This window comes from Rousettus aegyptiacus, unplaced genomic scaffold (assembly GCF_014176215.1).
Source record: "Rousettus aegyptiacus isolate mRouAeg1 unplaced genomic scaffold, mRouAeg1.p scaffold_m13_p_16, whole genome shotgun sequence".
Taxonomy (NCBI): Eukaryota; Metazoa; Chordata; class Mammalia; order Chiroptera; family Pteropodidae; genus Rousettus; species Rousettus aegyptiacus.
In genome coordinates, this window is record NW_023416291.1 from 20,497,230 (window position 1) to 20,510,362 (window position 13,133).

Here is a 13,133-nt window from a genome sequence, read left to right on the forward strand (position 1 = left end):
GGAAGACACCCTGCCCTGAGCCCAAGGCCGCACAGCCAGCGCGGTCTATGGATTCCAGCCCGGACTTGCCGAACTTCAATGTCCAGGCCCTTGTCCCCTCCCCAGGCTGGCCCCCATCTTGCCGTGGTTCGGTTCTCTGGGCAAGAGAGACCAGGACCCAGCCTGGGCCCCACCCGCTGTGACCGCACATATATGTAGCAGGACTTCACGCTGGCCTAACGGAAACAGAAGCCCGAGAGAACCGTGGCGCTGCGTGAGTTAATATCTCTTCTCTTCTGCTGAGTGCCTGATTCTCCAACCTGTAGAGGGCGGGGTCTCCCCTTGAGGCCCCTGCCAGACACTCCCAGGAAACCTGCTTCTATCTCTGGCGGCTGCCCAGCGGCCCTCAGCTGCGCCAGATAAACCGGGAAGATTTGATTGATGAGAAGGTAGAGGAGGGGCTTCCCCTAAGAGAATAATTTCACTTCGCGTGAAAGGAACACTGGAATGGGGAGCACGGGCCCTCAACTCATCAAGCTGCCGGCTGCAGGAGTCCAGGCACAGCCAGGAACATGTGTAACTCATTACCTCTGAGACCCTCCCATTTGTGGCCGGCGGATGACGCCACGAGTGTGGTGGAGGGCCTGAGGCCGCGGGGTGAGCTGACTGCAATATTTTTCTGACACTAACACCTCTCTCTGGCCCTCCGAAAGGGCCACGGAGGAGCCAGGCCCAGCCAAACATCACCCACACCCAGCCCTCCGCCTCCTCTGCCTCCTGGCGCCAGACTAGAGAGGCCCACAGCTGTACAGGCGAGAAAAGAACGAAGCAGAAAGGTGAGAGGGGAGGGAGAGGAAGGAGCAGAGGGGAGAGGGGCCAGAGGAGAGGGGTGAGCAGGCCCAGCTGGCCCACTTGGGTGTCTGCTTCAGAGAGCGGTATAAGTGAGCATCAAAGTCAAAGGAAGCTTGGCTAAAGGACCTTGGAGGTTGAATTCTGCAGTTACTCCTTCCATGCTTTTTGCAGCAAAATGGTGGAACCAGTGCTCTCGCCTGGTGGCAATGTGGAGGTGAGGCGGTCCCTGCCCTCGGCCTTCCCATCAAAAGAGGGCTCCTGTGAGGATGCTGAGAGCCCCTGGGACGAGGGAGGAGGCCGGTCCTGAGAGGGCGCCCAACCAAGGGGTACAGAGGAGGGAGAGGGCCTGACGACATCGCAGGGGGGAGTGTGGGAGAGAGCCTTCAAGGATGCAGGATTGGGGCAAGATGCCGTCTCAGAGGGGACAGAGGAACCGAGACAACAGTCATCACCTTCCCTTCTCACCTGGTGAGTGGGAAGAAGGGAAGGGATAAAGGCAAAGTGAAGGAGAGGGAGTTGTCAGTGCGCGACTTGTGAAATAACGTGTTTACCCCTGAACGTCTTTAAAGTCCCGCCTGCATTAAAGTTCAAGTCATATCGTAATACCTGGGCTGCATTTCTGCAGCTTTGCTTCCCCAGTATCCCCAGGGCCAAGAGGAGGCACCTCCTCTCCTCCTCGTCTCCTTACCTCCAAGGGGAAAAACCTGGGCCCTGCGAGGCCCACCACACAGTACTGTTTCAGTTTACTCAAGGCCCACAGGTGGCTCGGGTCTCCCTCCCTGTCCCCATCTCTGCCACTCTCTTCTTTCCCATCAGCCTTCCTCTCCCTCTCCTGTTACTCTTTTCAGGGATGAGGATCAAACGGAAGCAAAATCCTGGGGAAACACATCAAATATGGTTGGAATTTCCTCAAGTCAGAACTCGCTGTTTTCCTCTTAGAAATGAAAGAGAAAGAAAAAAGACTAGAAATCCATGAGTTTTTATTTAAGTGGCTGGTTGCATCTCAACACTAGTCTTTCTGGGTTCCTTGTGCCCCCCTCCCCCAAACTCTGTGCCTGGCATCCAGGAATGAAGAGCAAGGGAGTCGTAGACAATTTGAAAATCAGGTTTAGAATGTATTTGTTTTGCCACCTTAAGATTTCAAGGACCCCTGCATTCACTCATTCGTTCGTTCATTCATTTGTTCATTCATTTGTTCATTCATTCATTCATTTAACAAATACTTAGCACTTACTACATGCCAGGCTGGGAGATACCAGTGAGCAAAACAGAGATGGTGCCCTGTCTTGTGTGTTTTTCCCATGGGGAACAGATAGCAAATGATAAAACATAATAAGAAAATCACATATGTGTTAGAAGGACATAGGACTAAGGGAAAAAGGAAAAAGAGAATCAGGCAAAGGTGCAGGAGAGACAGGAAGGCCCGCTGGAGAAGGTGAGATTTAGGCAAAGGCTGGAAGGCAGTCAGGGAGTGAGCTGAGTGGGGGGGGGGGGGGTAGCGGTGGCAGAGGCAGCCAGCAACAAAACATAGTACTTGAGAAAAAGCTTGAAAAGGGACATGCATGATGGTTAATTTTATGTGTTAACTTGACTGCCACAGCGGTGCCTGGATTAAACATCACTTCTGGGTGTGTCTTGGAGGGCGTTTCTGGGTGAGATTAGCGTTTGAATTGGTGGACTCAGTAAAGCAGATCGCCCTCTCCTATGTGGGTGGCCCTCATCCAGTCAGTTCGGGGCCTGAACAAGGTGGAAGTTTTTGCTTCTTATTTCCTGGCCAACTGCTTGAGTTGGGACATCTCATTTTCTCCCACCCTCAAATTTCTAGTTACACCACTGATTTCTCTGGTTCTCAGGCCTTCTGACTTGGACTGAGTGACACTCCCAGCTCCCCTGGATCTGCAGCCCACCTACGGTAGATTGTGGAACTTCTCAGCCTCCATAATCCTGTGAGTCAATTCCACATACACATAATATTTCTCTTTATATATGTCCATATATATCATACAGGTTCTGTTTGTCCGGAGAACCCCAGTACAGACTATCTCTACCTCAGTGGCCCTAAGTCTCTACAAGACTCTTCTGTGAGTTTCATTCTATTCATCTTCAAAGTGGGGATGATGCTGTCTGCTCCTACACTCACTGCAAAGAGGAGTGTATGTATTCATGCAGCAAGCATTTATTAAGCACCTACTAAGTGCCGTCAAACTCTGTGCTAGATACACAGAAGGCAGGCTATCGGCAAGGGGCTTTGGGCTTTTTGTGGGGGAAGCTGCATCAGTTGCATCTCCAGAGTTTTAGCACATTACTAGCCCCCAAAGATGCAGGTCGCTGGGATGGGGAACTCCTCTCTGTGACATGGCCTGAGGCCTCAGACTGGGGAAGAATGAACACCTGGAGAGGTATATTTTCACCTCACAAATGCCTCTGGAAATGGGTTGGAGGCTCCTCACCTGAGAGTCTGAGCTAATTGGTTCAGATGCCTTTACCTGACTCCAAAGGGAGACAGGAAACTCAGCGCTGGAACCCCTCTATGCCTGACGGGCTGAATTATCCTCAATGCTTTTCTCAGCCTCCACTAGCTCTTCTGTAAAATGGGTACTCATCTTGCTGATCACACAGGTTTGCTGAGATGCATGAATGAGAAAACACATGGAAAATACCTTTCAAAGCATGAAGTTTAACATGTACAGTATAAAGTGGGAGGTCACCAGCACCCTGGAACAATGCCAAGGTTGGGTGTGAGGTCCAGGGCAGATCTCACACCCCAAGACCAAGCCAGAGGCACTCACCATCCTCGCACAGGTTCAGCTTGGACAGGCTCCTGCCATCAAAAGGCTCTTCGAAGATGGAGCCGGTGTCACGGTCGCTCACAGTGTGCAGGTACATGGCTTTGTTCTCCATCCCGTTCTGCAGCAGCAGCGGGAAAGGTAGCAGAAGGAAAGGAGACGGAGGAGGGAGGCAGGGGGGAGAGAGAATAAAGTAAGTGGAAACAAATGAATGGATAGAACAGGGTGCCTACCCCGGACCCCAAACCTGGATACTGGGACTATGTCCTCATCAACAGGTGACATCTACTGGGTCCTTAGGACCCCAATTCCCCATCTCCAGCTTCCTCAGTGCATGAGAAGCCCAAGGCCCTTTGGAACATTCTGATCATGGGATCCACCCACTTCCTTTCAACAGCTCTCAGTGGGGCTGGAGCTCTCTGAGTTGGGGTGGGGGCGGGTGGGAGGGGGCATCCAGGGCCATGCTGGGCAGGGCCTGGAGGAGCTGACCTCCTGACCCAAACAGAGCAATTTTTGAGCCTCTGGAGCCCTGGGCAGGTCAGACAGACTTGGGCTTCTGCTCTGTGTCATGAACGAGGGAAATAAGACACCAAGATGTAAACAGAGAGCAGCCAACACAGCTAAGACCAGAGCCACTCCCGACCCAGCTGGGCTGGTGAGGTCAGAGGAGCTGGGTTCAGGGGAAGCATAGCAGGGATTCACCTCTCACGGGAACCTCAGGAGCAGGTGGCCTCAGATGGGCCCCCCAAACGCTAAAACCTGAGCAGCCTTAGACCCAGGGAGGACCCAGGGAGGACCGCAGTGCCTGGATGGCCTCCCGGGGCTAGATCACAGAGGCTCAGGGTCCTAGCCATGTTGCCCTGTGAACCAGCCCCGTTTACACCAGTGTGTATGACACAGTCCCATCGTGAATGTACAGACATGTCCTGCATATGTGATGGGAAAGACTGAACGTGGGGATGTCCCAGTTGCTCCAGGTGAGACGTGTGTTACAGGACTTTGGTGGGAATTGTGTCTGCTTTGGTTTGCTGGATTTTCTGGGTTTTGTACGATGCATTTGCATTCTTTATGCAATTAGAAAAATCAATTTTTCAAGCCAAATTACAAAGTATTTACATAAAATACTTGATATTCTTTTTCTCACATATACACTTGGTGATTTTTTAAACTTCTCCCTCCTTTTGGCTGGTTCCTGCCATTAGCTTGGCCTTTGGTTCTGGTGCTCTCTGACTATCTGGTTATTGAATCAAAAATTCCGCTTTTAAAAAGTTAATTCTTTGGAAGATAAAAGCCCCAAGATAGATCCCACGCCCAGAGTGGAATAAGCTCAATTCTGTGGCCCAGAGAACCAGCCAGGGGACTGTTACCTGGGAGGAAGGGACAGGGACCTGGCGGGTGACAGTGGGGGACAGTGTCTGCTGATTAAAGGGAGCAGCTAGTTAGTTCCTCTTGAGAGGCGGGGCGAGAAAGGTGGGGTCAGCACTGTTTCAATAAATTGGGATAACAAAGGAGGAGGCTGGCCAAAGGCTCTGCCTGGTAGAGCAGACAGGGTCTCCTGTTCTCACGGCTTGACCTTTGCCTTCAGAGACCTCAGGGCTGAGAAGAGACCATAAATGGCCAGTTGACATACAACTGTCCTTCTGCTGGCCCAGAAGGGATGGGCTTCTGCTCTTGTCTTTTCAAGTAATGAGATGCCACATCCTGGGCACACACCTGCGGGCACGTACACGTATGCATGCGCGAACAGCGTGCCCCAGTTGCTATGGGCCTTGCTTCCAGCCTGTGGAGGGGGAGGAGCGAGGAGCCCAGGCTCGGCCAGCAGGTCTCCTCCCTGCCCCGGGGTTCCCGGAGCCCCGAGGCAGCTCCCACCCCAGCTTCTCCGTGCTGCTGCTGCCATTGTGTTCAGTTTGCTAGTCTCCAATACCCACCCTCTATCCAAGTCCTCCACCCAGTAAGGGCCTCTAGGTGGGGCCCTGAGCAGTTCACTGCTGCTAAGCCGCAGGAGACCCTCCCTAGTTTCATAGCACCCTCCCTCTGGCCTCCATCCAGTCCTGGGGAGCTACAAAGCAGGAGGCCAGTGTCTTCTGCAAGTGATAACCCTGTCTTTGCCAAAGGCAACAGGCACTACCTGCCCCGGCCGCCCTGCTGGGAGTGGAGGTGTGGAGATGGGCTCGGGCTCGTGCTAGCTTAGCCCTGTCTTCATTTCCACCTTCCCCTTCTGCTGATGGCCTCCTGGACTAGAACTGGAATGCAAGGCTTGTTATCTGGAATGTGTGTGTAGGGCGGCCCGTCTCTGCTCCCTCCCCAGCCCTCCGCCAGTGGAGCAGGAGCCCTGGGGAGCTCGTTCCTCGTTCCTCGTTAGGGAGAGGGGCTGGCTGAGCAGGAGGCCAGATGTGAGTGAGATGAGACTGGAAATGCTTAGCCAGCACTGCTAATGTTTGTGACTTGGGAATGAAACCTAAGAATGTTCTGTCTGCCCCAGGTTTTATTTTGGGTGGTTTTCTTCCTCGGGGAACGGGGGCAGGGATTTGGACCTTTTGAACGTTGGTCTTATAACCGTTGGGCCGTTTGTGCTCTCAGGAAAGGTGCCACGAACCCCTCTCATGTGCCTACGGCCCACGAGTTACAGACGTTTGCCATCGCGGATCTCTCTGCCCTTCCAGGAACACTGCGAGGCGGGCAGGTGGTATCAGTCTGTCACTCCCATTTTAAAGGTAAGCCAATTGAGACACAAAGAGGTAAGAACCAATGGATGTCAGAGAGGGGTGAGGTGCCATGCAAAGGCTTCCCACCCACAGCGCCGGCTCGGCCACGAGGTTGCTTTGTCCAGGAGAGATGTATCAGCGCCTTTCGATGACCACCTTTAGGGTCAGTGAAGGAGAGCCAGGTAAGGGCTCTGTGGCCAAACAGAGATTCTGAGAGCTGGCAGGGAGGGGACCAGGGACACAGAAATATAGGCAAAGTGTGGATGCTAAAGAGCCCTTGGATGAAGTCCAAGGAGTCTGGACTTCTGTGTTCCAAGTCAAAGAGTGAGACCTTCCTCTGCCAGGGGGAGGGTACTTTGCTGTCCTCTTAGGGTGTCTTAATGATGCATTTTGGAGCTGAAGCGCTCAGCCATCCACAGCCCAGCCCCAGGCGGCCCTGTGCAGGCCTGTGGGGCGGGGGAAGCTCAGTGGACATGGGATCCTATCCTGGCTCCACTTCTTGTTATTCGGGAACTTGGCCCAATCAGCTGAGCTCGTGCAGCCTCAGGTCATCATTTTTATGACTGAGAGAAGCACATCTGCCAGCCACTTGGTTATCGAGAGCCTCACGTGGAATCGTGCGTGTAGAAAGGCTTCACGAACGAGGGCACACAGGGCGTTGGTGGCAGAGTCTGGCGAGAAGCAACAGCCTCTTGGCAACATCTGATCTTGCCAAGCAGCCAGGTGGGGGTGGGGTCTGCAGGTTCCTGAGGCCTCCTTCCTGCCACACCAATCCCAGAAGCAATGCCCTTTGGGGTACCCTTCGCAAAAGGCAGACCAGAGCAGAAATCCAGACCCCAACCCGCAAAGTCCCTCTCTGGGCAGCAGAGGACTCAATCAGTTCTTCCTGCCAAGGGGGTAGCATAAGCCTTGCTTGTTGCTGCAAAGATGGTGTCTCTGGATTCCAACATCTAACCCTGCAGGGCTCCTGGCTTTTCTTTGGATCACCTAGCTTTAAACTCATCAAAACCAGGTAAAAATCACCATGCATGTGGCCCTCTCCAGAGAGACTATCACTGAGCAGGTTTGAAGCCCTTTCCTCCCCTAACTGTACTCAGTTAACCTACGCTGGAGATGTGTAGATGCTTTATAAGTGAGCTTTCCTGCATACACTCCACCAATAGGCATGCGTGTGCACACACATGCACATATACATGCACGTGGGGATGTAGAGTGACATGTAGAGCGACTGTCACCTGTACCATCTGCTCCCTGAAGAGGCTCGAGCTGTGACACAAGCCAGGCAGACTTGCCAGGCTTCCTCTGCCACCCCGAATGCAGGCTCACACTCGCCAGTCCAGGCAGCTGGATGAGGGCCCAGTGTACCTCCACAGGCTGACAGCTGGGGTCTTCCCATCGGGCACTCGCATCTCCATGTTCCACATCCTGAGAATGCCCCGAGGCTGTGCCCTGCCCCATCCACCACGTCCCCCGTCCTCTAGCTGCCTTTAGGACACCATGCCCAGGTGCTGGGATGAAGTTAGTGTCAAAGTGACAAAAACTCACCTTAGTGCCCCCGCTGAGGCTGCAGAGGCTGTCCCCTCAGTTCCCGGCATTCACTGTGGTGGCTGGAGAGAGGGCTGCTACTGTTGGATTGAGACCCAGGCCGCCCCTTGAAGCTTGTCCCCACAGCCGGCCAAATCCAGACGGAGTCATAGAAAGAGGCTGCAAGGGTGCCCAGTTGACTCGTCTCAGGGGTCACTTCTCAAGGAGGATCAAGTCTGGAGGCAAAACTCAGCCTTGTGCCTGAGTTGGAGGCCTGTGGCCAGGGAGTCCCTAAGTTGGTGCCTCGCCTCAGTCGGCCACGGGCAGCGCTCGGGAGATGTTCTGTGGAGACACCAGCAGCTCTGCTAGGTACTGACTGAGATGTGAACTGCAGCTGCTCTAGCAGCCCGTCTTTAAATATGTTCTTGGAGCAATGAGGAGGCCCCGCGAGGGTCTGGAACACGTCCCTCCTCTGGTGGTCAATCTCAGTATTACAGCCACACACAGGAACGGCCGCTTGGTCCAGAGCAGGGAAGGCAGCCTTGGTCTTGGGAGGGACTCCACACGCCTATTCTAAAGGCCCTTCTCAAAATACTTTTTGGAAAGCTTCTAGGAGAATGGCATCTAGACCTGGCTTATGAGCCATGCAAGAAAACCAGCCTTGTAAAAGTATTTATAGGACAGATTTAGCATTGCTAAATGCATTCACCGAACCCGGTTTAGAGTTACTTTACAAGTTTTCCTGAAGTGACATTCACCTGCCAAAAGGACACAGATTGGCCACACTGGGGAGATTCTAGAGACTGCCTCATGAGATTCCCAAGGTCAGTCTCAACACAACCCAGCACTAAAGCCAACATTGACAGGGCATTGGCCTTGCACAAGGGCCAGGAGATGCAGGAGTGAGAAAGATGAGTTCGCTGTCCTCTAGGGGGTTGCCATCCAGGAGGAGAGGTGAGCTCAGGCACAAATAACTAAACCTAAGGACGATGGGTTACATTTAAAATAGGACATCTAACCAAAACATTGAGAGTAATTACCTTTGTACTGGGGTGGAGTGGGGGGCATCCTCAGGAGAATTCCAAAAATAGTTGGAGCCACAGCGGGGCTGGGGAGGCAGCCCTCCTCACTGCCCGAGTCAGAGTTCTGAAGATAACGGTCATGATTAGGCTCCCATTTACTGGTTAAAAATTCAGCCTCAGCACTTGACGGTCATACCTCGTACATGAGAGCAGTTCGCCAAGGCTCAGCTCTCCCCACAGGACAGCTGCCAACCCACAGCGGAGTCAGAAATGTCTTAGTCATTTTCAGTGACTGCGCCTCCTGACCTTCCCGGGCAGGCAGCGCCAATATGAGGCTCGGTATTGCAGAGGGAAAAAATAGTAATGATATAATAATGATAATAATACTAATAGAAGGAGGAAGAGAAAGAAGAAAGGGCGGGGAGAAAACACTTTATAGTATATACCATGTGCTAGGCATATATTAACTCACTTAACCTTGACAACAACACTGTGAGGTAGGTACTGTTATTATTTCCACTTTACAGAGGTGAAGGAACTAGGTAACTTGTCCAAGGTCAAACAGCCTGTAAGTGTACATACAGTTCAGTAGCGTTAAGCACATTCACATTGCTGTGCAAACATCACCTCCATCCAGCTCCACGATTCTTTTCATCTGGCAAAACTGAAAGTCTCTACTCATCAAAGAATTCCCCATTCCCCCTCCCCCAACCCCTGGGGCAGGGGAGGGAGGCTTTCTGTCTCTGTGCATTGGACTAGCTAGGTACCTTGTTATGTCTTTGAGGCATGCTCTACCAAAAATATATATTCTTCTTAATTTTTACCTTAAGTATTTTCTTTTTTGATTTCAATCTATTCCACATCAAGTACAAATATTTCAAAAACAATTTTTATGCATTGTTCACAGACAGCTGTTTATCTTTTTCTGTTGTTGTTCAGCTTTGTAGAAATATCCTGGTAAAAAATGTGTAATCTCTCAAAACCTAGAATTTGGATTTACTATAAAAAAATTATTGTTTAATTATACCATGAATCTCATCAATTTAGGTCTTGTTCAAGAGATAGTTTGGGTAAAAAGTAATTATCATATATATAAAACGATATAGGAATTTAGCTTTTGTGGTTTTATAAAATTTTGTTTAATCAATCATTGAAATGCTTTCTGATTTGTCATCTTATCATTTATTTCAAAGTGCCCATCTGATTTTAGCTGAAATCCACCAACCCCTTCCAGCCACCAGCCCCTCTACCCTCTGCCAATAAAGGCTGCATCTGAGGGAAGGCAGACAGATCCAAGGCAAAGGGCTTCTGCACTGGAAAGCAGCTCAGGTCTCTGGGTGAGTCTATGCCTGCTCAGCTTTAAGTCATGCCTAGTGGTTTTTACTTCCGCCTCTATAAGTTTCTGTATCTTCCCCCCAAAGTAATTATGTATGCTTTATTAATTAGGATATTGAGAGGCCGAATTAGAGACAAAGCTGCAGACTTATAGTGTCAACTCCTAGACTTTAATCTGATTATTCCTAGTTGTGTGTCCTTGGACAAATCACTGAACTTCTTGGTCTCAGTATTCTCATTGGACATAAAGATGATAATCCCATATCACAGGGTAGTTTGCGAGGATCAAATGGGATAAGGCAGTGACTGTGAGCCCACTAGTTTCATGAGATGTTCTAGAAGTTCCTTGAAAAAAGATTCTTTGATCAAAGCAAAAGGTGTTGTTTAACTGCAGGACTTATCAGAGCCTTTAAGATGCTGCTGTTCACAGTGATTCTTCAGGAGAGGGATGTGGTATTAAGCTACTCCATTCTTAGTTGAAAACAGAGAGCAGGGCTAGTGTTCCATAGGCTACACTGAAGGAAATTCTGAGCCAAGGTAGTAAAAAGACTTGTTTACAATTTAAACAAAAACATTTTAGAAAACCAGAAGGCTTATTCTTCTGAGTGCCAAATAGTAGAAGATGTCTCATGCCATCGGAGCGTGATGAGGAGCCATTCATTCCGAGAGGACAGTAAGACAATCCCGCCTTTCACCCTCCCCTCGTCATTGTGTCCCCGTCTGCAGCACAGCCCCCAGCCCGTAAATGGCAGTGAGTTGGATGCCTAAGCATGGGCTTCACTTCCTTGCTCAAGGCCTCTCTGTTTTACTTCCCTGTTTTAGTGGAGCACATTGATGGTGGAATACATTTATGGAAACCTCGCATGTCTAAAAATATCTTTACTTTTACCCTCATCCTTGACTGATAGTTTGTCTAAGTATAAAATTCTAAGGTTGAGATATGGAGAGGGGAAAGCGCTTCTCAGGGAGTCGGGACCTACCATCAGCGGACTTTCGGGAGAAATATAGATCCTTCAAGCATACAGCAATTCTCTTAAAATGGCCAATGTATTCTACATAGAAAGGAACTTTGGTGAGAACTCGAGTTAAGGGAATAAACAGAGATAGAAGGTGTGTGCCTGGTAACCCCAGGACTGCTTCATTGCACAACTCCAGGGGTACCCCTCACATCGTATTTTCTGGAATTTGCATCCCTGGAGTTGCATCACTTGGGACACAATGCCCTACCGCTTTGGAAAACTTCAAGTTAGTCTCTTAGAACATGAGAGCCAGAAGGCGCCTTTGAGTCTAGTGGCACACGATTCCCTCATTTTGGAGGTGGGGAGGATATGGCCCAAAGAGGTGAAGTGACTTGTGCAGGCATCCCAGGCAGAAGGGGTAGGACCCATAGCCAGGGTTCTTGACTTTCTCTTTACCTTTGCTCCTCCCCTCCCCACAAGAGTGGTCCATAGACCACTGGGAGTCTATTGCAAAAGCGGCATCTCCAGACCCAACTCCAGACCTACTGAATCAAAACCGCCTTTAAACGAAACTTTCTGGTCACTTGCATATGCACGTGAAAGTTCTAAGCACGGACCTTCACCACACCTAGAAGAAATCAGAGATCTTTAAATGTGCTCTTATTGTCAAGATAACCCAATTTTTTTTTCCACTCTGAAAGAGAAAGGATGGATGATGATGTGTGGGCAGGGGAAGGAGAACTAAAATGTGTGCATTTTTAGAATCTAGTCATTGGGAGAAGCTTACCCTTCCAGGTAGGCAGCCTCAGGAGAGACATCCATTACCAAAATAGTAAACATTGAATAGTCTCAGTAAGATATAAAGAAATACATGCCTAAATACAACGCTTAATTGGCATCAATTACTGCCACCTAATGTTGGCTCTGCCCTATCTGGGCTTCAGTAGGCACATTTAACACACTAAACGATTTCTAAGAATCAGGTAATTCCAGAGTTTCAATCATTCTACCAGGTTTTGAGAAACGTCTTTCTACTGCAGGTTTTGATTTGAGACAGACTAGGGGTGGGAGAGAGAGAATGTGAGAATCAATGGCCGTGGACTTTGTCTCCCGGGCAGCAGTCATCAGCTTCCTTCCCACCAACTATACACAACCTTTTCTGGTCTTCTAGCTCGAGACAAAATGTGCCAGAAGCAAAGATCGTGGTCACACAGCTTGTCCCTTTCCCAGCAGCACAATCCCACATGTTCCTTCCATGGGGAAAATAAATGAAAGAACTTTTGTAGAGACTATGCAGCAAGATTTTAAAATAGAGATTTAAAGTGGTTTTTATCACAGAGGGTATCTAGAACACAGTCTTATCCAGATTTCATGGATCATCAATTTTCTCTTTGCCTCTAATCAGATAGAACTATGTGGTTGGGAGAAGGGGGGATAACTGAGTCATGACAGTACTCAGATCGAAGAAAATAAACTGGCACGAATTCCTACTATTCTGGGTAATTCGATTGGAATGGAGAGAAATGTCAACGAAACAAAAGAACCAAAGGTCGGTTGACCCCGCGGATTGCGCAGGGTGCGATGCTTTCAGGGAAAGGGGCGGGGGGTCTCTTCTCGGTTGTCTCCAGTTGTCTCCTTGATGTAGAGATGCTGATGTTGTTTTCTGTTAACACCTCATTTACCCGGTGACGTCATGTAATGAAGTGCTCCACGCATACCACGTTCCCTCATGTCGTTTAGCAGACAAGTTTTTATTTTTACAATTTGGATGGCGCGCATTCTAAAATGATCATTTCCCTGCTCTGTTAAGCAGAGCCATTGGCCATAACATAATAGTTGTAATGAGCCAGAGTCACATTTATGACTATTATTGCTGTAACTGTGGCAGGATACATGTGGGTCCTCCCAAGAAGAGAACGGGGATGAGAAAGAAGCTAATTAAAGTTGTCACCATCCGGCCGAGATGGATCT

General features: G+C 49.9%; 1 protein-coding gene and 1 long non-coding RNA gene across 5 annotated transcripts in view; one reads left to right on the top strand and one right to left on the bottom strand.

The window, feature by feature from the left end:
* The window catches only part of SCARA5 (scavenger receptor class A member 5), a 93,951-nt gene extending 85,643 nt beyond the window's left edge, over positions 1–8,308 (bottom strand). For 2 of the 3 annotated variants that reach the window (XM_016144651.2, XM_016144649.2), the window contains exons 1-2: positions 7,868–8,307; positions 3,621–3,738 (exon numbers count right to left, since the gene is read on the bottom strand). In XM_016144651.2, the coding sequence (XP_016000137.2) occupies positions 3,621–3,732 (112 nt within the window). In that variant the 5' untranslated portion in view covers positions 3,733–3,738; positions 7,868–8,307. Of the gene's footprint in view, positions 1–3,620; positions 3,739–7,867 lie in introns of all 3 variants that reach the window. The other variant, XM_016144650.2, reaches the window with a different exon arrangement.
* LOC107510775 lies at positions 438–10,199 on the top strand. 2 transcript variants are annotated; one of them, XR_004954877.1, is made up of 5 exons: positions 438–815; positions 2,685–2,777; positions 3,451–3,711; positions 6,198–6,331; positions 10,062–10,199. It is a non-coding gene; the product is annotated as an uncharacterized LOC107510775 (long non-coding RNA). The 2 variants fall into 2 exon arrangements; XR_001596922.2 differs by lacking the exon at positions 10,062–10,199 and having other exon boundaries at positions 6,198–7,857.
* Positions 10,200–13,133: the final 2,934 nt, after the last annotated feature.